This window comes from Pan paniscus, chromosome 4 (genome assembly GCF_029289425.2).
Source record: "Pan paniscus chromosome 4, NHGRI_mPanPan1-v2.0_pri, whole genome shotgun sequence".
NCBI classification, from domain to species: domain Eukaryota; kingdom Metazoa; phylum Chordata; class Mammalia; order Primates; family Hominidae; genus Pan; species Pan paniscus.
Window position 1 is genome coordinate 66,681,041 of NC_073253.2, and position 23,390 is coordinate 66,704,430.

A 23,390-nucleotide genomic window follows, 5' to 3' on the forward strand; every position below is an offset into this window, starting at 1 on the left:
CACATGCTTTCATTCCAGTATTTAGCACAGTGCCTCTATTTACTGAGTCAATAAATGTAATCTCCAATTCCGTAGAGGTGGGACAAGTAACATGTTGCTGAAAAACCAAGTCTGTCAGGCCTGATTACTAATGGAATCCAAAAAAGACAACAGCATTTCATTTACTAATTTTGACAATTAATATATTACTTGCAGGCCGGGTGCAGTGGCTCACGCCTGTAATCTCAGCACTTTGGGAGGCTGAGGCGGGCAGATCACGAGGTCAGGAGATCGAGACCATCCTCATTAACACAGTGAAACCCCGTCTCTACTAAAAATACAAAAATTACCCAGGCGTGGTGGTGGGTGCCTATAGTCCCAGCTACTTGGGAGGCTGAGGCAGGAGAATGGCATCAACCCGGGAGGGGGAGCTTGCAGTAAGCCAAGATCGCGCCACTGCACTCCAGCCTGGGCGACAGAGCGAGACTCCGTCTCAAAAAAATATATATATATATAGATAGATAGATAGATATATGTGTAGATATATATGTGTATATATATCTATATATACGTATATATAGCTACACATATATCTACAGATATATATATATATAACTTGCAAAATCAAACAATCAAGACTAAACCCTGGTAAATGGTATCCTCACCTGCTGTATATGCAGAAGCCGTTGACATTGTCTTCCTGAAGGGTGTAATGGTAGCTGCTTTTTCAGCTTCCAGCTCAGCCACTGTCTTCTGTTTTACTGGGGCACCTTGAGGAATATTTTTCGGTGTGGGAGCTGGGAAAATCACTTTACCATCCTAATAGACATTAAAAAATAGTACGTATTAAAAAGTCAATCCAGCATTTCAAAATTGCTTAAGGAATATACTATTTTTTAAAACCCTGTTCTTTTAAATATAATTTTATGTAAATATATAAATTCATATAATTTGTAACATCATTTTACATAAATATGTCACATACATATGTATACAAATACTAATATCCATGTTACATATACATACATATATATGTAATTTGTATGTGTACAGGACCATATAAGCAAGAGTGCAAATTAAACCCTTGAAAGCAGATAAGTGGGGAGAATGTTTAATTTTTACTTTATTCAATTTGTTTGTTCATCTCCGTTTTTCAAAAGGAGTGTATATTTTTGGTTAAGTCATGTACTTTTAAGTCTTTGAAATATTTTTCTTTAAATCATTCTGCATTTACAAATAATTTTTTCAGCATAAAGCTGGCATACCAATACCTTATTAAAATATGTCTCAATTCCAAAATAGAATTCTTCCATAAACAGAAATTCTAAAACAAATTTACATTAAAAGCACAGGAAGGAATAGATCTCTTTACTTACTTTCATCACTACAGTTCCTCTAATGACATGACCCATCGTACCAAAGTCAAAGTCATCTTTCACATCAAAATAAAAATTATCTTTGTCCGGGCTGATGGCCTTCAGGAGTTTGGTGATGTTGTTGGAATATAGGGTGCTGGCCTGAGTGGCCATTCGGCTGGGCAGGTCTGTGTAGCCTATGTGAGTAATTCCCTAAATGAACAAAATTATAGTCAAAAAGGTCTATCACCCTATGTTCACATTCATTCTAGAACAATTATCATTTATATTCAATGCTAAGTTTTGAAATTATATATCTTTATGATATATACATACATACATACCCATAAACAAATACATATTTCAAAAGGAGCTTTAAATATGCCTATTTTTAATTTTAAAATTTCAAGCCTTAATGTCTCTAAATATTTAAAGAAATAAACACCCCCTCATAACTCAAGACATGAGAAGTGATCACAGATAGAAAATGCATCTTGCTATACCTTATGAATGTAGAGTTCTCCTGGCTTAGTGGTTTCAAAGTTTCCACCAGCCTCAGCAGCTAAATCCACAACAACTGAACCTTCCTTCATTGACTCAATCATTTCTTTATTAAATAAAACTGGAGCTTTTTTACCTAATAAAATCAAAGAAAGCAGCACAAGTTGTATTATCATTTTCTAACACCTTAAAGTCTAATTATTACAGTAGTCTCTGGGCATTCAGGAATTTAACATCTGAAATTTTAACTCTTTCCAAGAGACCCCTAAAGACCATAGCATGGGTGAGACTGGGCATTCAGAAAAATATATGATGAGTGTGAGCAGCAAAGGCAGTGTGCAGGAGGAAGCCATGTGGCTGGCAAGCAGGCCCTGCCATCTGCTCAGCATGAGAATCTCAGCACTGCTCTCCCTACCCGGTTTATACACCACAGCATTCACGAAGAGATAAACAGTTTGACTGTTTTTTAAAAAATGCCTAATAATAAACCACTATGGAAACTATATGCACCCAAATTGAACAATTCGTAAAAGTCACCAATGTCAAGAGTACAGTTAATACTAATTTATGAATTACAAAACAGAACATTGCCAATTATCTTAACATATGTCACCAGATTTTCTAACACATCATATTAACCTACCTTAATTTAACACAGAAAACTTTGAGGAGAGACAGGAAAATGCCAATAAATCAAAACAGTGGAATCCTACAACTCCAAAAGGTTTAGGAGTTCCCTCATACACTTTTATTCCCACTCAACAACTATGTATTGGTGTCTACAGTGAGTCAAGCCCTATCTATGCCTGGTGCTGGGAATACAGTGGTAAATAAACAAAAAAAGTCCTTGTTCTCATGGTGTGCATTCTCCTCATTTAATAGTTCACATTTTTTTTTTATTTGTAGGCACAATTTATTTTAAAATCCACACAAGAAACTCAGAAATGCAGCATTATCTTCAGACATCACATTCTAGCTCTGTTTAAATACCACATATGCTAAAAACTGACGCCAGGACATTCTCTAAATGAGTTACAAATCAGTTTCTGGAAAGGAAATGCTCCGTGAAAAGCTTATAGCAAGATAACTCAGGCTTTCAGGTGGAGTATGGCACGTGAATTAGCCTTACAGTAATTGTGTACATAGTATGTTTAGTCATTATTGAATCAAAAGTTTCAGGAAGTACCTTTTTTAATGCATACGCTGAGAGAACCGTCAATATGCCTTTGTTCCTGCTAAGGGATCTGCCATTCTGGAGGTACAAATACTGCAGATAGAATATCACCACAGGACTACGTCAAGTTCAGAGTGTTCAGGATCATTTCTATATAAAACTACAATTAGCTGAACTATGGCAAAGGTCCTTGAACATAAAGCCTTTCTTCATTTCATTGCATCTTAATAAGTAGAATGCCACTACAGTAAATGCTGCTTATATGTATTTTATTCACATATAAGTTATGATTTTTCTAACTACCCTCTGTAGCTATAGATTTTTCCCTTCCTGAAAATCTCTCTTCCACACCTGTTCTGCTTGTCCCTTTGTTCCCTAAAGCCTGTATTTTTTCTTTAAGGGGATCTATTTTCCTTTGAAACAATTGCTGGAAAGCCAGCCTCAGAAAGGGAATAGGAATGTTTTTCCTGTATTTTGAAACAAAAAATTTTCCATAGGAATATCCATTCAATTATAGAACAGAAATCAATAGGAAATTAGGGCATGGTCAACAGGGGTTTGCTTGAAAACCTCTATTCTATGAAATGTGGAATAGTTCACATTTTAAATTCACAATGTCTTTTTAAGAAGTTCACTAAGTCTTACATAGAAGATGAAAACCCACACCTTAGGACTTTTCGAGCTAATATACATCAATATGTTCAACAGGGGCTTATACTGTCAGCATACTATCGTGTTCACATTTCATAAAACAATGGAAATACCTAAATCAAAAGATAACGGAAATAAACTTGTAACATTAGTAGTATGGAAGTAGAGCATGGCTGGGTGCAGTGGCTCAAGCCTGTAAGCCCAACAATTTGGGAGGCTGAGGTGGGGAGGATCACTTGAGCCCAGGAGTTCCAAACCAGCACATAGCAAGACCCCATCTCTACAAAAATAAAAAAACTTAGCTGGACGTGGTGGCACATGCCTATAGTCCTAACCACCCAGGAGGCTGAGAAAGGAGGATCACTTGAGCCCAGGAACTCGAGGATGCAGTGAGCTATTTTTGCACCACTGCACTCCAGCCGGGACAACAGAGTGAAACTCCATCTCTTTAAAATATACATATTTTTTATAAAAAGAAAGCAGAGCATTAGTAGCCTGATTATCTTTAGTTCTTCTTCTGAAAGGTTTCAATTCTGTTTACAGAATTTGATTCAAAAAGGAAAAATAACATTTGTAGTACATGTGGAAATAAAAGGTTGTGAAGATACAAGTGAAGTGTTTATGCAGTACTTCCTTCTTTTTGCTACAAACTGTATAGTTTTGAGATAAAGTCCAAATCCTAAGGCTCCTGGGACTGAATGCCTCTCACCCTGGGTGAAGTGCTTTTTCTAACATGCCCTCTCAAAACTGCACCATTGGACCTTCTTCTATTTCAGCCACACTGGGCTCGCTGCCACATGATTTGTTATAAGATCTCTTGTTCTTTCTTTTGAGTTTCCAAGAAAGAGCAAGAATCAAGAGACATTTTGCCCAGAGACAATACCCTGAAATGCTGGTAGTTTCACCACTTCTCAAAATTCTCCAAAAGTATTCCTTTCCTCTACCCTCCGTACTGTAATCTAACAAAGGCACCTTGAATACTTAACTAAACTTTACTCAACCATGAGAATTTGAGGAAGCAAACCACATCCATCTGAGGACTATTCCCAAAATAAAGGTCATGCTGCTCGGCTCTCCAGTGACTTAAAGCTATGGATCATATGGCCGCCTCAACATAGAGGGGCGCATTTAAAGGGCTACCTGTACTTTCCAGGTATTTACTGTCATCACCATCCCCACCCTCTAGGGCCAGAGCCTCTTCTCTGTTTATCAGCCGTTGTTTAGCACAGCTTTTCCTCCCACCTTATTTGTACCCAACTTTGGCCAATGATTGCACATATTTGATTTGGCATCTAACTAATTTCTCCTGCCCTAGATATGTGAGACTCCTTCTTTCTCCTGAGACATCCATAGCTAAGGATCAGTCCCTGGACTGTATGCTACCACTTTGCAAGACATCAAGTGTCCAAAACCATTTTTAGCCTCCCTAGAAACATCAAAATGTACAACCCATTTATCTTCTCTGATTTCACTCATTCACCTTCCACAGAACAACTGTACAGTGGCTAACACAACTTTGAAAAACACATGAACATGTTTGCATCTTAACAGAGATAAGTTGGGTGTTTTGTCCCTATTATTGCTCAGAAATTCAATCACTTTTAAAACAATAGCATATTCTTTCACATAGGTTAACTTATTTGGTGTACAGACTGAAGGGTATCACTATAACAAGTTTAAAATTTTACTTAAGTCACACAAGAAAATTTAAAGACATGGAATTATTATAAGTAAAAAGCACATAACAAAATAGTATGTCAGTTTAGATATATATTTATATACATGAATGTTTCTCATTTATATATACATAGATTAATATTACATAATACAATACATATATGATACAGTTTGTAGTAAATTCTATATCATATAAAATTTAACAAAATCAGGGTATATTTGAGTGGTGAGACTATTTTCTTCTCTGTGCTTTTCCTTATCTCCAAAATGTTTTAATTTTAAAATTAAACGTTTTTAATAAGGGCTACAGGGAATACAGTCATGAATGTAACAGTGCAGCTGCCTTCAAGCACTCACATGTGGATTAATTTTTTGAAAATTCTGGAAAGTGCAGAAATAAAAATTGAAAACAGAAGGGAAAAAAATAAAGCCAAAAAAGAAGTAGAATAGTAAATAAAAGCTCCAGATAAGCAAAACCCCAAAAGAAGAGGTCCAGAGAGAGAAAGACTGAGAAGACAATTTCAGAATACTACCTTACCCTGGTAGCCTAATATAATAAAGTATAATGCATAATAAATGCAGCATTACACAATGAAAAACAAAAGTAATATGATGATTAGTTAGGTATCTGGGTAAAAAATATCTACCCAAACCTAATACCATACGTTAAACTCTAGAAAGATAAGAATTAATTGTAAAAGAAGAGAATCAATCCATAAAATGAAAGAAAAGACAAAAAAGGAAGCCTTAGGGAATATCTCTCCAGTCTGTGGATAAAAAAGCACTTCCTAAATTTAAAGCAATGAAGAAAATTACAAAAGAAAACATCAATAGATATGAAAATATAGATATATATGATGTATATGAAAATGTATATATTATATATGTGTATATATGATATATATGAAAAATGTATATATTACAATTCTCAGACAAAAATTGATGAAAAGCTCACAGAAATTTCAATAAAAACAAAACACTATAATCCTATAGATAAGTGAAAAACAAATACAAATGGAAAATTCAATAAAAACAGTAAAAACAAATAAAAAAATGTTCACTCAGTATGATGTGGAGAGATCACAGGTGATCTTTATTTTCTACTTTGTACTTTACAGCATCTCTAAAAAAACCACATATCATTTTTATTTTAAAGATAAAATAAAGTACTCCTGGATAATCACAACCAGTTTCTCCTTTAAGTCAAGAAGTGGCAGTTTAAAAGTTGGTACTAGGAGAACTAGAAGAATTTAGAAAAACCCCAACCTACTTACTTACCAATTGAAAAGCCTGACTCAAAGTCACCTGCCCTCCCTTCTACAACAAATGAAGCTATGCAGTTAGGGCAGTCTTTCAAGGAGTGTACCAAAACACAATAAAGGGAGACATGGGCATAACTAAACATGGAATACAAACAGGAAGATGTGTCCGGATTTTGTACATGTATAACATGGAAATGAATATATCCAATGTTTACAAATTCTTCAAATATGAAGAGATGCCCTCCTACACCCCAGAGACAGCTTGGTGAAAGACCTAGATATAAAAGAGAAAATAAGCACATCTTTCTGACAAAGGCTGATAAAAAAGAAAATAATAATAAGCACATCAGGTATTTTTAGACATAATTGCAAAAGAAACAGGAAAATTAATAAAAGAAGGCAGAGGAGAGGCATTTTTAAAGCCCAATTGGGCTTTAACTTTTCTATTAATTTTATCATTTATCTGCAAAAGATGAGATACACAAAAAGATCATTATATTTCCTAAACCAGCCCGCTTAAAAAAAAAATCAATCACTGTGACAGAATAAAATTAACAAGGAGAGAAAATTTTAAGAAATATTTTCTGACACAATACCAACTGTGGGTGAAGGATTTGGCATGATATCCAACTTTATGAAATATTTCTTGCTCCCTTCTGGTTCATGGACATTAAGTTCCCCTGGAAGGGTTACTCAGTTCCCTCTCAGAGGGACTTATTTCCACACTTTTGCCAAGAAAACTGTAGGACATCAAGCTCTCACAGTCATCATTCAAATATTCATTCATTCATTGACATAATTAATACTTATTTAGTGCCTCCCATATGCAGGGTGGATGGAGGAAGAAAAATTTTACTTAGGCTCTAGAGTCTAATATTTTACAACTAAAAGTGGCTGCATTCAAAGGTTGGTCAACAATTTTATTACTAGAAGAGTTGGATATTTAAAGCACTCATGTAAAAATTTGAACTATAGTTTCCCAATTGGTTGGCAGTTGTTTGGAGTGAATAAGGGTACCACAGGTTAGTGTAAGACATCCTTGAATCTCCATGTGCACCATGAATTGACTGTAGACTGAAAAACTGCCTCATGCATGTGTTCTATTTATTGATATATGCACATATGGCTGTGATTCACGTAAATTCATTTTTAAATGTTACTGAATTCACAGTATCTTTTCTCAACCATGTATTTTCTCAATAAATGAATACTAAGATGCAATTTTAAAAGTATTAAAATAAGGAGCTGCTAGAAAAACTAAGTTCTGCTTTTTTGTTTTTTCTCATCTGTGACTGGAGAAAAAATTACTAATTTCTAAAAATGGCTTTAACAACTCATTGCTATGTAGCAAAAGAATATATCATTGGCTTCTTTACAGCACTAAATTCAAAAAGAGTCACACAGCTTAAATTAAATACCAAAGACTAAAGATTTACCAGAAAATTCTGTAATATATTGTATCTTTTTTAATGAATCAGGCCTAACATGATCATCTGAAATCAATAAATTCCCAGATTCTATCTTAATGGGAAAAGAACCAAGGCCTCACACTTTAATCATACCAAAAAGAAAAAATTAATTAATTAATTAAGAAGAAACCACTAAAAATATTTAAAATAACAAGACATGAAGATGAAATGGGTTTACCACAAAATTTTATAATGATTCCAAGGAGCATTCAGCATCATTTACTGGAATTACTCAACAGCATGTAATCAGATGGGGAAATTCCTAACTTCCTGGCCTGTAAGGCATCAAATTAGAGGGTCTAAAAAAAAAAAAAACAAAACTTTCTGCTTTAACAAAAACATGAGATATTTAGCTCCACAGTAGCAAATAAATAATATGAATTATAGAATCTATTAATCCAAACCAAAATAGATTTCTCATGAACAAGTACTAGGCAGACAAGGACAGTTTTTAATGTAATGTAGTCTCTATATTGACTAAATGTAAAATAGAGCAGGTAAAGAAAGATAGGCTGAACTTTATCATTTACACAGTAAGAACCTTCATTATAACAACATAATGTTGCACTGAGTATTGTTAGTATCTACTCAGTATCCATTTCCTCCTTTTATCACTATGCTGATTTTCATTTTTCCACCCAGTCCACAAGCTTCAGGAGACATGACCTCAGAAACCACTTGTATTAGTCTGATCTCACGCTGCTATAAATTGCCGGCCGAGACTGGGTGATTTATAAATGAAAGGGGTTTAATTGACTCACAGTTCCGCAAGGCTGGGGAGACTTGAGGAAAATTACAATCATGGCAGAAAGGGAAGCAAACATGTTCTTCACATGGCAGAAGGAGAAAGAAATGAGTGCCCAGTGAAGGGGGAAGCTCCTTATAAAACCATCAGATCTCATGAGAACTAGCTCGCTATCACGAGAACAGGATGGGGGAAACTGCCCCCTTGGTTCAATTCTCTCCACCTGGTCCTTCCCGTGATACGTGGGGATTATGGGAACAACAATTCAAGATGAGATTTGGGTGGGGGCACAACCAAATCATATCACCACTCCAGAGGCAGGCCTGGAAGGCCTAAGGGTAATCTTATCACCTTATTAGTGACTGGTTCAGAAATCCAGGTGTAAGCCGAGGTGCATCTCATTGCCCTACTTACAAGGATTGGTTCAGAAATGGTCATAAATCAATCAAGGTTAATATAAATGAGGGAAAATGTGCTAAGGATTTCTGAAAAAGAAGTTTCCTTCTTTTTACTCTTCAAGAGGGTGCCATCAGCACTGGACTACCTCCTCTAGATATTGTGTTGTACACACTGGAGCCTGAAATTGTTGCTGCCTTCTGCACAGCACTGAGGATGAAGCCAACTCAGAGAGGAAAGCATGAAGGAGCACAGTCAGAGTGTCCCAGCCCACACCTATCCACAGCTATAACTGGACTACGTTCTGTTAACAGGACCCAAGAAATCACCTACCTTAAGGCAGGTTGTATTAGAATTTCTGTTTCTGGCAGCTAAAGGCATCCTAATGGATCCATACCAAAATCTCTTTTAGCATTTCAAAATCACTGATGGGGTTAAAGTACTGAGTCTTAAGCTTTTAAAATGTTACCAATGATAACAAAAGGGTTTTTATACATATACGTATGCATGTGAGAATAAGAAATGATAGATTATGTAAAATATAGAATATGGCAAGAAAGTGCTGAACATCTAATCCACTGATCCATTATCTAATGAGTCTCTGATTTAGCTGGCTCCATAGTACATACAGCAACCCCTCTACTCTGTTTATCACAGATATGAAAGCTGTGTTCATGAGCCTAAAGAGATTCTGGCCCAAGCTTAAATAGTCAAGCAGAGTACTTTATATGTGAGCTTTATCCCTGGAACCACAGGAAAACTTTGTCTGCGTAATTATTTGTATAAGGAACCAGACAGAAAGTCAGGCTGGCAAATAGTTGGCTTTTACAAACTGGACCCCTTGAGATATTTCTAAATGTAATACTTCTGAAATATGATTAGTCAACAGCATATTTTAGAAAATTAGAAAAATTCCTAAAGATCTATTTAAAGAAGAAACCTAAACACAAGCTTTTACCTCATAATTAAAGAACATGTTTATAAAAATTTTGAAAGGATTAACTTAATAATTTACCTCTCATAGGTGCAAAATTCTGTATAAATAAAAAGCAAAATTAGTCAAGATTTTACCATGGTTTCACAGGTTACAGGAATTCTCCAAACTTAAATGGTAGCACAAATAAGGAAATATATATTCTCATAGAAACTATAGCATTCTTTGAATTCTCTCCAACATATGTATAGATGTACATTGGCTACCAAAATCCTTTAAAAATTGAAGCAATAAAATTGTATTACGCATTCTGATGTTATTATTTTGTTACTACAAAAGAATTTAAAAGTGTTTTTAAAAATAGAAACAGTACTGCTTATTTTCTTTCTCACGTCTTTCAACTTAGGTCAGAATGAGGTTAACTGGGAAAACAGCCTTAATAAAATGGATATCTTCAGCAAATTCATATCAAAAACAATTAAGTCATGTTTCTCCCCAGGGAAACCCATGCCACATTGCCATCTAATAAATACTGGTTATGTAACTTCATGGGTGGATTCATGAGGCACCATCTTCAATGGTCCACATAATCCTTGAGAATGTCTGGACTTTTATTGCAAAAGTCAATAAGATTTGTGTCCTGAGTACCATCCAGAAGACGAGGCATCGCCAATGGAAGAAAGAATTACAATAATGTTCTCTATGCCCAGCCCTACACTGGGCTTTTTCTTCATTCCTCAAAACAACTTTGCAAGGTAGAAATTTTTATCCACATTTCAGAGATAAGGAATCTGATATTCAGAGAGACAAATCAGCTGTTAAGTCGTGGAACCAGAATTTTAATCTACTCTATCTGGCTCTAAATCTATGACCCTTCCTCTGTTTTCCAATGAACAGATTAAACATTAACACATAAAATTACAAAGTAGAGAAGAGGAAAGAGGCTGTTAGCTGTGCACAAAAATCTACATTTGTTATGGGCTGAATTGTGGCCACTGCAAAATTCCTATGTTGACGCCCTAACCCCCAATACCTCAGAATATGGCTGTATTTAGAGACAGGGCCTTTAAAGAGGTGATTACGTTAAAATGAGTCTATTAGGGTGGGCCCTAGGACAATCTGACTGGTGTCCTTAAAAGGAGAGGAAATTGAAGCATAAAAAGAGAAACCAGGAATGCACACACACAGAGGAAAGACCATGTGAGGACACAGCAAGAGGGCAGCCAACCACAAGCCAAGGAGAGAGGCTCAGAGGAAACTAACCCCACAGACACATTGACCTTATACATCTATCCTCCAGAACTCTGGGAAAATAAATTTCTGTTGGTTAAGCCACTAGGTCTGTGGTATTTTGTTATGGCAGCCCTAGCACACTAATACAATGTTCTCTTATTCCTGGGCACAGAGCTAGACAATTCCCAGCTTCCTTCACAGTTAAGTTTGGCCACATGACTAAGTCTTAGCAAAAGAATGCAAAGCAAGAGTGATGTGTACCACGTCCTGGCCTTCCATGCACACTCCTCCATCCCACTTTCCCTATGGCTGGCTTAAATAGAGACAGTCCCAGAGCAACCTTCATAGCCTCATAATGATGATGGCAACACTGTCCTAACCCGAATCCCAAATGACCATATGAAAAACAGCTGCCCATCAATATGTGAACCTATCTATTACTAAGCAAGATGTTAATTTCTGTAACATCAGAGCCATTATGCATTGTTGGATTAATCTGTTATAGCAAAACTCATAGATTTAGGGCTAGACCACCCTAACTAATACTGAAGCACAAGAAACTATAAGGAAAATGGAAGGAAGGAGATACAGCAATGCATATGGTAGGGAAGTACTAGTACATTAGCAGTAATGCTATTTGTGCTGCTTTGCCAAAGACAGCCTCAGTCTCCCAATCCTTTACAACCCAGGGAAAGCCAGGAAGGAAGCATAATGCATACCAATATTGCAACATGCTTTTGGAGAAATAACAAACCAAACCAAAGTATAACGATGCCATAAATTTTCCTAACAGAACATTTGTTAAATCTGGCCCAGTCACTCACAAAGTGTGCTCAAATACACCCTAAGAACAAGACTGATAAATAGCAATGGAAAACATCACAGTTTTGGCATCTTCCACTTGAGGACAAGTTGCTCTATCTGCATTGAAAGCTACGAAGAGGTGTGTAGACAGCCTGTGGTTACCAACCCTTGATGTTGCAACACTTAAGTTTCTCTCTGTTCTTCAAAATGTCTTCAATATCCTCAAAACAAATGAAACTTTATATAACAATATTACAAAAGTCTATATAATCATAAAATACATTGAAGGGAAGGAATTACCGAACATGAATCAGATAACAAAAAAAGTAATATAAAAGAATTGGGAATAACTGATCTATAGCATATAGTTTTGTCCTTTATGATCATAATGCATACAGAATAAGAAAATGAATAATAAATCCTTACTTTTGGGAAAAACTTTAGTCATCAAAAACAATATTTCTTTGTGGAATTACACAACTAGACAGTATCAGTTATTCTTGTATCAATCACTCTCTTGCCCGAAAGCACAGGTTTCAACAATGACTATGGAAAGTCATTCTTTTGCGCTATATTTCCACTCCATATGCAAGATAAATTTAACAAGACAGATGGAGAACAAAGCAACATCTCAGGTTCATATATGTAAGGAACTTACATATTGGAGGAAAACACCTCCCACCCAATTCTCCAGAGACATGGAAAATTACCAAAGAAGTCCACATCCTTTGAGGGGTGTATTTTACAGATCCTAACAAGTATAGATAAAAACAAAAAGTATGGCCACCCTAATCTGGATTGTGCCTAAAAAGAGACACAAGTACATATGGCATAAGGTATTTTAATTTACAATCAAGCAATGAATATGTTCCTTCCTCTCTGACAGGACACTTTCTAATTCCCAAACAGCCCTTCCACTGCTTCCTAATTCTATCTCCTGAGAGGTCTAGCTAGCCAGCCACCTCAAACTGCAGACTGGGCATGTGTTCCAGTTTTGAATAATTTAAGAAAGTTAAGTTCCCAAACTTAAATTAGCGTCTGCAATGTTCCTATCCAAAAGTGAACCAACAGAGTGTTCTATAAGAATTTGGGGACAGCAATGAAAAAAATGAAAGGAACTGTACCAACCAAGACCTAAGGAAGGTATCCAGAATTATCAGTTCAGCAACATTTGCTAAGCCACCATTGTGTACAAACCACTATGCCAAGTGCTGGCATAAATCAAAGACTCCTGCTGCACTCACTGGGAGACAAGATAACTGAGGAATGATGGGACTAAGCACTGCTGTAATAGGAAGAACAAGCAAAGTGCTTTGAGTGCAGAAAAAAGAAAAAAGAACACTACTGCTGAGCAGGAGGCAATAGAAACTATGGAGGATGTAGTAATTGAGTTGAGTAGGATTTCAAAAAGCAGGGAAGGGCAAGGATAGTATTCCAAAGAGAAGGAGCAATATGTGCAAAGGCAAAAAAGTATCTTGGCCCATTTGAGGAGATAATAGCAGTCAACATGGCTGAAATCAGGCCCAGAGAATAAGATATTAGTTTAACACCAGACCCAAAAGCTAAATCAGGACCAGATAATGAAAGCCAAGAAATACCTCCAAGGAATGCAAACTTTATACCACAGGTAATTGGGGAGTGGGAGACTATGATCCAACTCTGTTCAGTTTAGATGGCTTGTTTCATCTAATGATGCTGGGAACCCAAGTCGCCCAAGCTACTGTCATCATTGCTAAACAAAAACCCAGGCCTTAGAATAGCTATGGTTCCCCTAAATTAGTAAGGACTAGACCTGAGGTGGGAAAGGGGAGAGCTGGGAAGGTATAGGACTTAGCATGTGCTCCATAGTTCTCTTCATTCTCATTGGAACTTAGGTGAAATTTGCCCAAGACACAGTCAGTGCAAAATCACCATGATTCCTTCTCACCCCACACCATACTCCCCTCCCCAACGTACTTATCAGATTTTCAACCTGATTCAGTCCCTTCCTGATTAACTATTCTATGTCTATGACAAGTTTCTCTAAAAGGGTTTCAGATCACTAGGGATGCTAAAAAATCTTGTGTCTCAAAAGGCTTAGCAGAAAAGATTATGAGCACAGCCTGAACATTACCAGAGAGCAGGGCTGCCTTACTTTTTAATAGTAGCCCCAAAGGTCAACGAGCTGGACAGGAAAGTAGAGAGCTTTTCTTTGTGTGCACAGCACCACAAAGCGGGGCTGTCAGCTTGGCCCCATCCTCAAGTTACCTGCATTAAGTGAAATTCTCACCTTTAACCCATCACTCAACCCAATAGGGGGGTGAGATGACGGTTTAAGATATCAGGCAGCATAACAACTAGCTAGCTACAGAACTATCTCATTCCACATACAATCTACGTAAGTACAAGTTCATTGTTTTTTCAAGACCACCAAGTGACGTATACCTAGGACAATAAAAATTTACTAACTCCGTAAAGTTGCTCCCTGAAACTAGTTACTTACCTGTGTCTGCCTCTCAACATTCTTATCCACACCAGGCCTTCAGTCCAGTCTTCCAGGGATCTCAGTCTATAAATCTTAGCTTAGAGAATTTCTGACATTTGACTTAATCCCCTTTGAATCCACTCAAGGAAAACTTCAGAACAATTTCTGCTCTGAGGGTCATTCAAGAGTCAGATACATCATCAGGGGACCCAGGCAAAGGCTCAGGACATAAACCAGTAAAGGTATAATGCCAAGGATATTGTTTTCCAAAGAGCATTTGTACCTTCATGTACTCTTTCAGTCATTTTTTGTTAAATGCTCATGCTTTCCGTTTTCAGTGCCCCAGAGATAGGAAAGATCTTTAGAAAAATCACCTTCTTCCATATAATATTCTAATTCACTTTTTTCTTTCTTCCCTTTTTTTTTTCAAAAGAAACTGAAGGCCTTTTTCAGCCAGCCTTTTGAGGGTGAGCTCTGGGCTGAGGTACTGATCAAGGACTTTCTGTAAGTTTAATGTTCACATTAATCTTCAGATCGTGGCTTCAGAAAACAAGAAAGGCTTAGTGGAACAGATTAATAAAACTTCTTCAACTAGTCTTCAAGACTGTCATACAGTCTGACCTTTTACTAAAGTATGCTAACTATAAACTACTTATAAAAAATAAAATATTATGGGGAGAGGGGAAGGCCCTGAAAGACAGTATGTGTTTATAAACTAAATCTTGAGTACTATCACTGACATCTAGCTCTGTAATCAATAATAAATCTATATACTCTATTCAAATTATCCCTAGCTCTTTAGAGTATGAGTTGACTAAATAAAACTAGCTTCCTAGCCACATGGCTTACTCCATGAGTAAATGTTTTAGCACCCTCTACTGGCCACTTGTTACATCTAATCCTCTCATAACTTCCCCGCTAATGCGCAGCTGCCTCTCAGAGGTCAGATGGTGGCTGCAGCATATGTCACCCCATTCCTTCCTCAGAACCACCTGTGAAACAGCTGAGCCAGGAGCCATTGCCACACAAGGAAAGGATGAATCCTGAAGTGCTCTCCTGACACTGCTTGTGCCTGAGTTATGTCTTCACTGACAGATTTCACAAACACTATCCTGGGTCCGGGGTTTGTCTGATCTGCATGCACCTCCAGAAACCAACCACAGGCCTCATTCCTACACTTACAGATGCTCCCATTGCCTGAGCCCTGCCGAAACCCCCATATCAGACTCCTACCTGTCTGCTTCATCTAGCCGCTCTGGGGGGATGCGGTTATCTGGAGAGACGAGCTCACCTATCACCTGGGTTAACAGAGGACAGAAAGAAAAACACATTTGGAAGGCTTGTTTTCCCCAACAAGCTCACAGATCTGATGCCAATCAATTCTTTGTCCTTGGGTTTATATTAGCCAGGTTTTTTGTTGTGGGGGAAGCTACTGGAGGAGAGTTTCTCCTCTTTCATAGCCTCATGACAAAGCAAATTCTAATTCTCCACAGTACCTCAGAGAAAGTGAGGCTCCTTCACTAGGATCTAACATAAGCAACCAAGAACCCTTTAAGCTCTCATTATATGACCCACTTTCTTTCAGAAAGGAAAAAATTAGAGTCAGTATGGTATTCATTATTCAATAACAAAAGGAAAGGATAGGTGAAGAGAAGAGGTGAGACTATAAAAGGTGGACAGTTTCTTCACTCCCAAATCTTGTTAGATCAAGCTACTGCTTACTGATTAATAAACACTTATTGGTTTGACATCAGTCATGCACTGAGTACAAAATACTCTTTAGAAAGAGATTTGTAAAGGGACTAGAAAGTAATTCCTACCATCAAATAGCTCACAATTTGGCTGAAAACATGTCAAAGGACATAATTTAAAACTGACAAAGGGTCATTCCCGTAAGTAAAAATATACACTGAAAATTCCATAAATACATATACATACAAAGTCCCCTCTCTCTCACATATATAGAAAAATATGATCAAAATATTAATAACAGTCATCTCTCTGGTAGAACTTCAAATGATCTGTATTTTTTTTCTTATTTATCACCACAGTTTGAATTTCCTACATGGAGAAGGTAGTATCTTAACAAAGAAAATGTAAATAAATTAACAATCAATTTATCAAGGGTTTGAGCAGAGGAACCTGCTTATGAATATAATATTGTACATACATCAAGCAATGGTGCTGGGATAATTGGCAAGCCACATGCAGAAGAATGAAGCTGGATCCTCATCCCTCACCTTATACAAAAATTAACTCAAAAATGGATCAAAGACTTAAATCTAAGACCTGAAACGATAAAAATTCTAGAACATAACATCAGAAAAACTCTTCTAGACACTGGCTTGGGCAAAGAGTTCATGACCAAGAACCAGAAAGCAAATGTAACAAAAACCAAGACAAATAGATGGCACTTAGTTAAACTAAAAAGCTTTTGCACAGTAAAAGAAATAATCAGAGTAAACAGACAACCCAGGATGGGAGAAAATTTTCACAAACTATGCATCTGACAAATGACTAATATCCAGAATCTACAAGGAACTCAAACAAATCAGCAAGAAAAAAATAAATAATCCCATCAAAAAGTGGACAAAGGACATGAATAGACAATTATCAAAAGAAGATATACAAATGGCCAACGAACATATGAAAAAATGCTCAACATCACTAATGATCATGGAAATGCAAATCAAAACTACAATGAGATACCACCTTACTCCTGCAAGAATGGCCATAATTTAAAAATCAAAAAATAACTGATGTTGGCATGGATGTAGTGAAAAGGGAACACTTTTACACTGCTAGAGGGAATGTAAACTAGTACAACCACTATGGAAAGCAGCATGGAGATTCCTTAAAGAACTAAAGTAGAACTACCATTTGATTCAGCAGTCTCACTACTCGGTATCTACCCAGAGGAAAAGAAGTCATTATATAGAAAAGACATTGCATACACATGTTTATAGCAGCACAATTCACAGTTGCAAAAATATGAAACCAGCCTAAATGCCCATCAACCAACGAGTAGATAAACATACATATACATATATACACACACCATGGAATACCACTCAGCCACAAAAAGGAACAAAATAATGGCATTCACAGAAACTTGGATGGAGTTGGAGACCATTATTCTAAGTGAAGTAACTCAGGAATTAAAAACTAAACATTGTTAAAAGTGGAAGCTAAGCTATGATATAATGGGCTTTGGGGACTCAGGGGTTAAGAGTGGGAGGGGGGGTGAGGGATAAAAGACTAAACATTGTGTACAGTGTATACTGCTCAGGTGACAGGTGCACCAAAATCTCAGAAATCACCACTAAAGAACTTTTCTATGCAACCAAACACCACCTGCTCCCCAAAAGCTATTGAAGTTGTTTAAGTTGCAGAGAAAATAATAGTAATAATAATCTTTTCTAAATAAATGGTGTTTTATTCTTCGGGAAAAAAAAAAAAACATTGTACACACAGTATAATCTATGAATTTATATAAAAATTCACAAAAGGGCTAGGCGTGGTAACTCACGCCTGTAATCCCAGCACTTTGGGAGACCAAGGCGGGCGGATCACCTGAGGTCAGGAGTTTGAGACCAGCCTGGCCAACATGGCAAAACCCCGACTCTACTAAAAACACAAAAATTAACCAGACGTGGTGGTGGACACCTGTAATCCCAGTTACTTGGGAGGCTGAGGCAGAAGAATCGCCTGAACCCAGGAGACGGAGGTTGCAGTGAGCTGAGACCATGCCACCGCACTCCAGCCTGGGCAACAAGAGCAAGACTTCATCTCAAAAAAAAAAATTTTTCACAGAAAAAATACTTGAAGAAAATTATTAATGACTATGAATTTTGTCATATATTTTCTCGTTTTCTAGTACTTTTATAATAGAAAGTACTAGATCCTTCCTTAAAGAAATTCAAATGTTAAGCAATCATTCACTCTCGCTTTTTTTAAAAAAAAAAGAGTAAAAGTGCTTTTAAAATAACCGTTTACTTAATGGCATACCTGGAATAAGTGCTGTGCTGATAAGGATGTCTACCTCCTTGCATTGTTGAGCAAAGAGTTTCATTTCAGCTTCAATGAACTCTTTGGACATCTCTTTTGCATATCCTCCTTGTCCCTCACCAGATTCCTTCAAGTCCACCTCCAAGGGCTCAGCACCAAGAGACTTGAACTGTTCCAAAGCTGCAGCTCTAGGGTGATTGTTAAAGTGGAAAGAGTAGTTATTTCAGGCCCTAATAAAGAAGTCAAGATCATCATTTACATATACCTTTTTAAGAACAACAAACTATATATTCAAAAGTCAACAGTCCCTTTGATTTCGTACTTAATTGTTCCAATTTTTTTCTAAAGGCAAGTAACATATTTATGAGAATATTCTTTTCTGAAAGAAAAAAAACTACTGAGAATTCCAACTTCTACTTAGTTAAGTTGCAAAAGCGATTTCACAATTGCCAACTCCAGTAATCAATTGTGTTCCTTATGACCCCGATGTGGATGATGATGTGATACCTCATACACATCAGGATTTGATATCATTCAAATCACTCAAGATGAGGTTTTTCACTTGTAAATATTCTGAATTTGTTCTTACTAGAGACCTTTCCCACAAAAATAACTCTTTATATGTAAAATTATTCTAATAAAGTGATTTTTACCCCCCAACCAGTCCTTATTAAATTGTGTTTGCAAAAAGTAACCTATAAATAGTAGTAAAGGGTAAAATGTGAAAAGCCAACACATTTAAATTATATAAAAATAAATTCAGTTTTAAATAAATAAATAAATGCTACCCAAGTACTGTCTCCTGGTTGGAAAACCAGAGCCAACAAACACCTCAGTTCTGTGGTGGACGTGCATGTAACTCATCAATATCCATTCCACTATGTAAATCTCAAACCCCCCTAATGACAATAATCACTCAGGGTACTTGTTAAAAATTCAAATTCCCAGGCCCCTTCCCAGACCCAGTGAATTATAATCTCCAGCAAGCAGGCCAGATGCTATATTATTTTTAGCAAGAGCTGCAGTTCATCCTTGTCATCAGGGAAGTTTGGGAAACCGTGATCTGAGCCAATAAATCCCTAGCAACCATCATGTTCAAGAGTATGCATAAAGGGTAGGACATACAGTCCATGGTTGAGCAAGAGGTTCTCCCTCTGCTGGCTTGAGCAAGGAATCTGGTAGCCCAGATTGCCCCCTGGAGGTAAAGTTGCAACCACAAGTGGAATCAGCCTTAGGAGGAAGACAAAGCCAAGGACAGCAGAGAGGAGTGACAGAAACTGGTCCTTGATAGCACGGAGGAGCATCTCACTCTAATGTGAAAAGGAAGTCATTCCCCTGGATTCTCAGTTAGAAGAAATAATACATTTTCTAATGGTTTAAGCCAATCTGAGTTGGTGTTCCATTTGTGGCAGCCATAGGGATATAGTTCTTTAAAAAGCTTCAGAATTGTCTACCAATATTAATAAGAATTAGATGAATTCAAAATGTTATATTTGTATTTATATGTTATATATATACACACATACATATATGTGTGTATATGTGTGTATACAGACATATATATTATATATACACATATACATATATACACACGTACATATATGTATATAAAATAATCCAAATTTTGTTCTAAAGTTATATATATATAATTTCTATAAGAAATTACACCAAAATATCACTAGCAATTATATCTGGCTGATAGAATAATAAAAGGTATTTTCACTTTCATCCTTATGTTTCTCTCTATTTTTCAATAATGAATATGCATCATTAGAAATATAAGCTATTTCTAAATCTTTGTAGTTATATCTTTGCCCATAAAATAATCTCATAATTTAAAAACATTATAACATATTAGCATTTAAAATGTGTATATCTTTTGACTCCAATATTTCCTTAGAATTTATCTAAGGAAATAATGAGATATCTCCATAAATGTATGTTCTCAGATATAAAGTCATCCCTCAGTATCCATGGGGAATTGGTTCCATGATCCCCCTGAGATATCAAAATCCACGGATGATCAAGCCCCTTATAAAAGACAGTGTAGTATTTGCACATAGCCTACATACATCTTCCCAAATAGTTTAAATCATCTCTAGATTATTTATAATGCCTAATAAATGTCAATGTTATGTAAATAGTTGTTATACCATACTGTTTAGAGAATAATGACAAGAAAAATGAAATTGGTACTAGCTCAGTACAAACACAATCATTTTTTCTGAATATTTTTGATCTGGTTGAACCCACAGATAATAGAACATGGATAGAGGGCTTACTGTATGTACATGTATATGTATATTGACCTACAGAGTATTGTTTAAATATAGGAAAAAATGAGGCCTAGTTAAATAAATTGCTGTACTTCTCTATACAATGGAATCTTCTGCAGCCACTAAAAACATTTATAGGTAAGGAAAGATCTTCATGATCTACTGTTAATTGAAAAAAGATAAATGGAACAGTAAAATTACATTTTTAATTAATGTGTAGATGAGGAAACACATAAAAAAAATCTCTAGGCAGTGAGACTTTAAGGTATTTTATTTTCTGTTCTTTTGCTTTTTCACATTTTTCTGAATTGGAAGAATAATCATGTACTATTTTATGATAGGAAAGAAAGCAAGGATTTTATATATTTAAACTTTGTGATACAGGCATTAGGCAAGATAATCACTATTGCTAAGAGGGGTATCTCCTAGTTATTGTTTGAAAGAATTCAAAAATCAGACCATTTAAATACCATTGGGCAATGAGCTGTCTGTAAGTTTTTAGGATATTTAACTGAAAATACATACCACTCAATCTTCCAACAAGAATTTAAAATCAAGTATGTTTTCCAATACATTTGGATTTCATATTTATAATATGAAACCAAACCCATCTCAAAATAGTGACTAGAGTAACTAATGAGCTATAATTCTTAGAAAAGTATTAAATCACTTCAGCCACATCTTTCTTCATTGTACACTTGAGATACCTGTATAACAAACTTAATAAATTATAAAGAAAAATTGAGTTTTTGTATTTTTCTAATATAAGCAACAGCCATATTCTAGCTGTTGATTCTGTACACAATCTAAAAAATGACATCAATATACTAAATTCTCAGTAGTTGACCCACCACCAAGTTTCAAATCACCTTTAGGTCAAATACATACATTTCCATTTTAATACAACTGTCCACTACAATGAAAACTTAAACGACCGGCTTTCTATGGGCTTGGAGGTCTTGAGAAAACTTCACATCAACAAACAGTAAAAATAAAATGACAGGATCAATGGCATGCTTAACTCTAGCTATCCTTGGTTTGTGTCCTGGTTACTTTGGAAATGCCTTATTTTCTCATTTCAGCAGGACAGCTTTTTATCAGTATATCACTTTAACTCTAGATAAAGACTATTAACCATATTCTATGGAACATTCTTTACTCTGAAAAGTCACATTCTTCCAACTTTGAATGGTTGCTTTTTTCTTTTTTGATCATTCTATATTCAAGATTAACAGTAGTAGTATTCCTCCAGTACCCTCAGCTGATAATAAATGACTACATTTTTCAACCTCAAAAATTATTAAAACACATATTAACTGTACTCGACTGACATTTAATAAAATCCAGTGTCTAGTGTCTTCTGAAATGAAGAAGAATTTTAATCAAACTTCTCTTTAAAGACAATCTAGGAAAATGTGTATATGTCTGCATTAAAGAAATACACAGTATACATAACCAAGTACTTTCACCCAGGGGCTCAAAAATTATCAGAAAAATATATGCAGCTCTATCTTAGCATAAAACACAGGAAGCATAAATAATGCAGCATAAATAATTCATGCGTTGCTAGTCAGGTGAAGTGCCAGTCAGCTTTATTTGCTTCTATTCATTCACAGTAGGGCATGCCCCCAACTCAGTCTGCTATTTTACTCTTTCTTCAGATTCACAAACATCTTTGTTTATGCCCTAACTAGTACCTAAAAGCATTCTGAACAGAAATAGGTAAAGCAACATGTTAGAAACTCAGGATAGAAAGAATTCTGGTCCCACTGTCAATCCACCCAAGAAAACAGAGCTGTGAGTTGTTAGTTTAAGTAATACATTTTCACTTTGCATTAACTTTTAAAAAGTGGAAACATTTTTAAATGGAAAGAGCTTATAGACCAGTTGCAATGTGCTACTTCAATTTACAAGTTTTAAGGCAATCATAATATGCCCCTGAAACAAAATGTTTTTACCTTAACATCAGTCACTAGTAAAGCACTCACCTTGTGTCAAATCCTCGAACAATTGCACCCATCGACTTTGCTGCGCCTGCAGAAGCAAGCCCAGCAACACCACCACCAACTATCAGAATCTAGAAGACAGACCCAGTTATGTGTTAAGGCTCATTATCAACTAATAATGAAAAATCATCAGCTAACAATTATTGGTGCCTAGTATAAGTTTAGCATCAATAAATGGCGGTGCAGATGATGATAATGATGATCAGCCCTTAGTAACTGTATGGAGTACATAGACTATTCTTTAACTGAACCACCACTGATCTTGAAATTTTATCAAAGAAACAACTGCTAGCAAAGGCCAACAACAATTCACTAAAAATAGCCTAATAATCAGAATATCTGTGTAAAACTACCTAAGCATGATCAGTATTACGTATGTTGAAGATTAACAGATTCTTTTCCACTGTCTAAAAGTTCCTTCTACTAAAAGTCCCAGTGTGGCATTCTAACTACCTT

At 36.1% G+C, this 23,390-nt stretch overlaps 1 protein-coding gene across 4 annotated transcripts in view; it reads right to left on the bottom strand.

Annotated features, from left to right (window-relative positions):
- Positions 1-23,390, bottom strand: part of NNT (nicotinamide nucleotide transhydrogenase) — a 105,192-nt gene that overhangs the window by 61,332 nt on the left and 20,470 nt on the right. For all 4 annotated transcript variants that reach the window (XM_008963360.4, XM_003811010.5, XM_003811009.5 and 1 more), the window contains exons 6-10: positions 22,917-23,005; positions 18,653-18,840; positions 1,838-1,971; positions 1,356-1,547; positions 645-798 (exon numbers count right to left, since the gene is read on the bottom strand). In XM_008963360.4, coding sequence (XP_008961608.1) covers positions 645-798; positions 1,356-1,547; positions 1,838-1,971; positions 18,653-18,840; positions 22,917-23,005 — 757 coding nt within the window. The remainder of the gene's footprint in view (positions 1-644; positions 799-1,355; positions 1,548-1,837; positions 1,972-18,652; positions 18,841-22,916; positions 23,006-23,390) is intronic.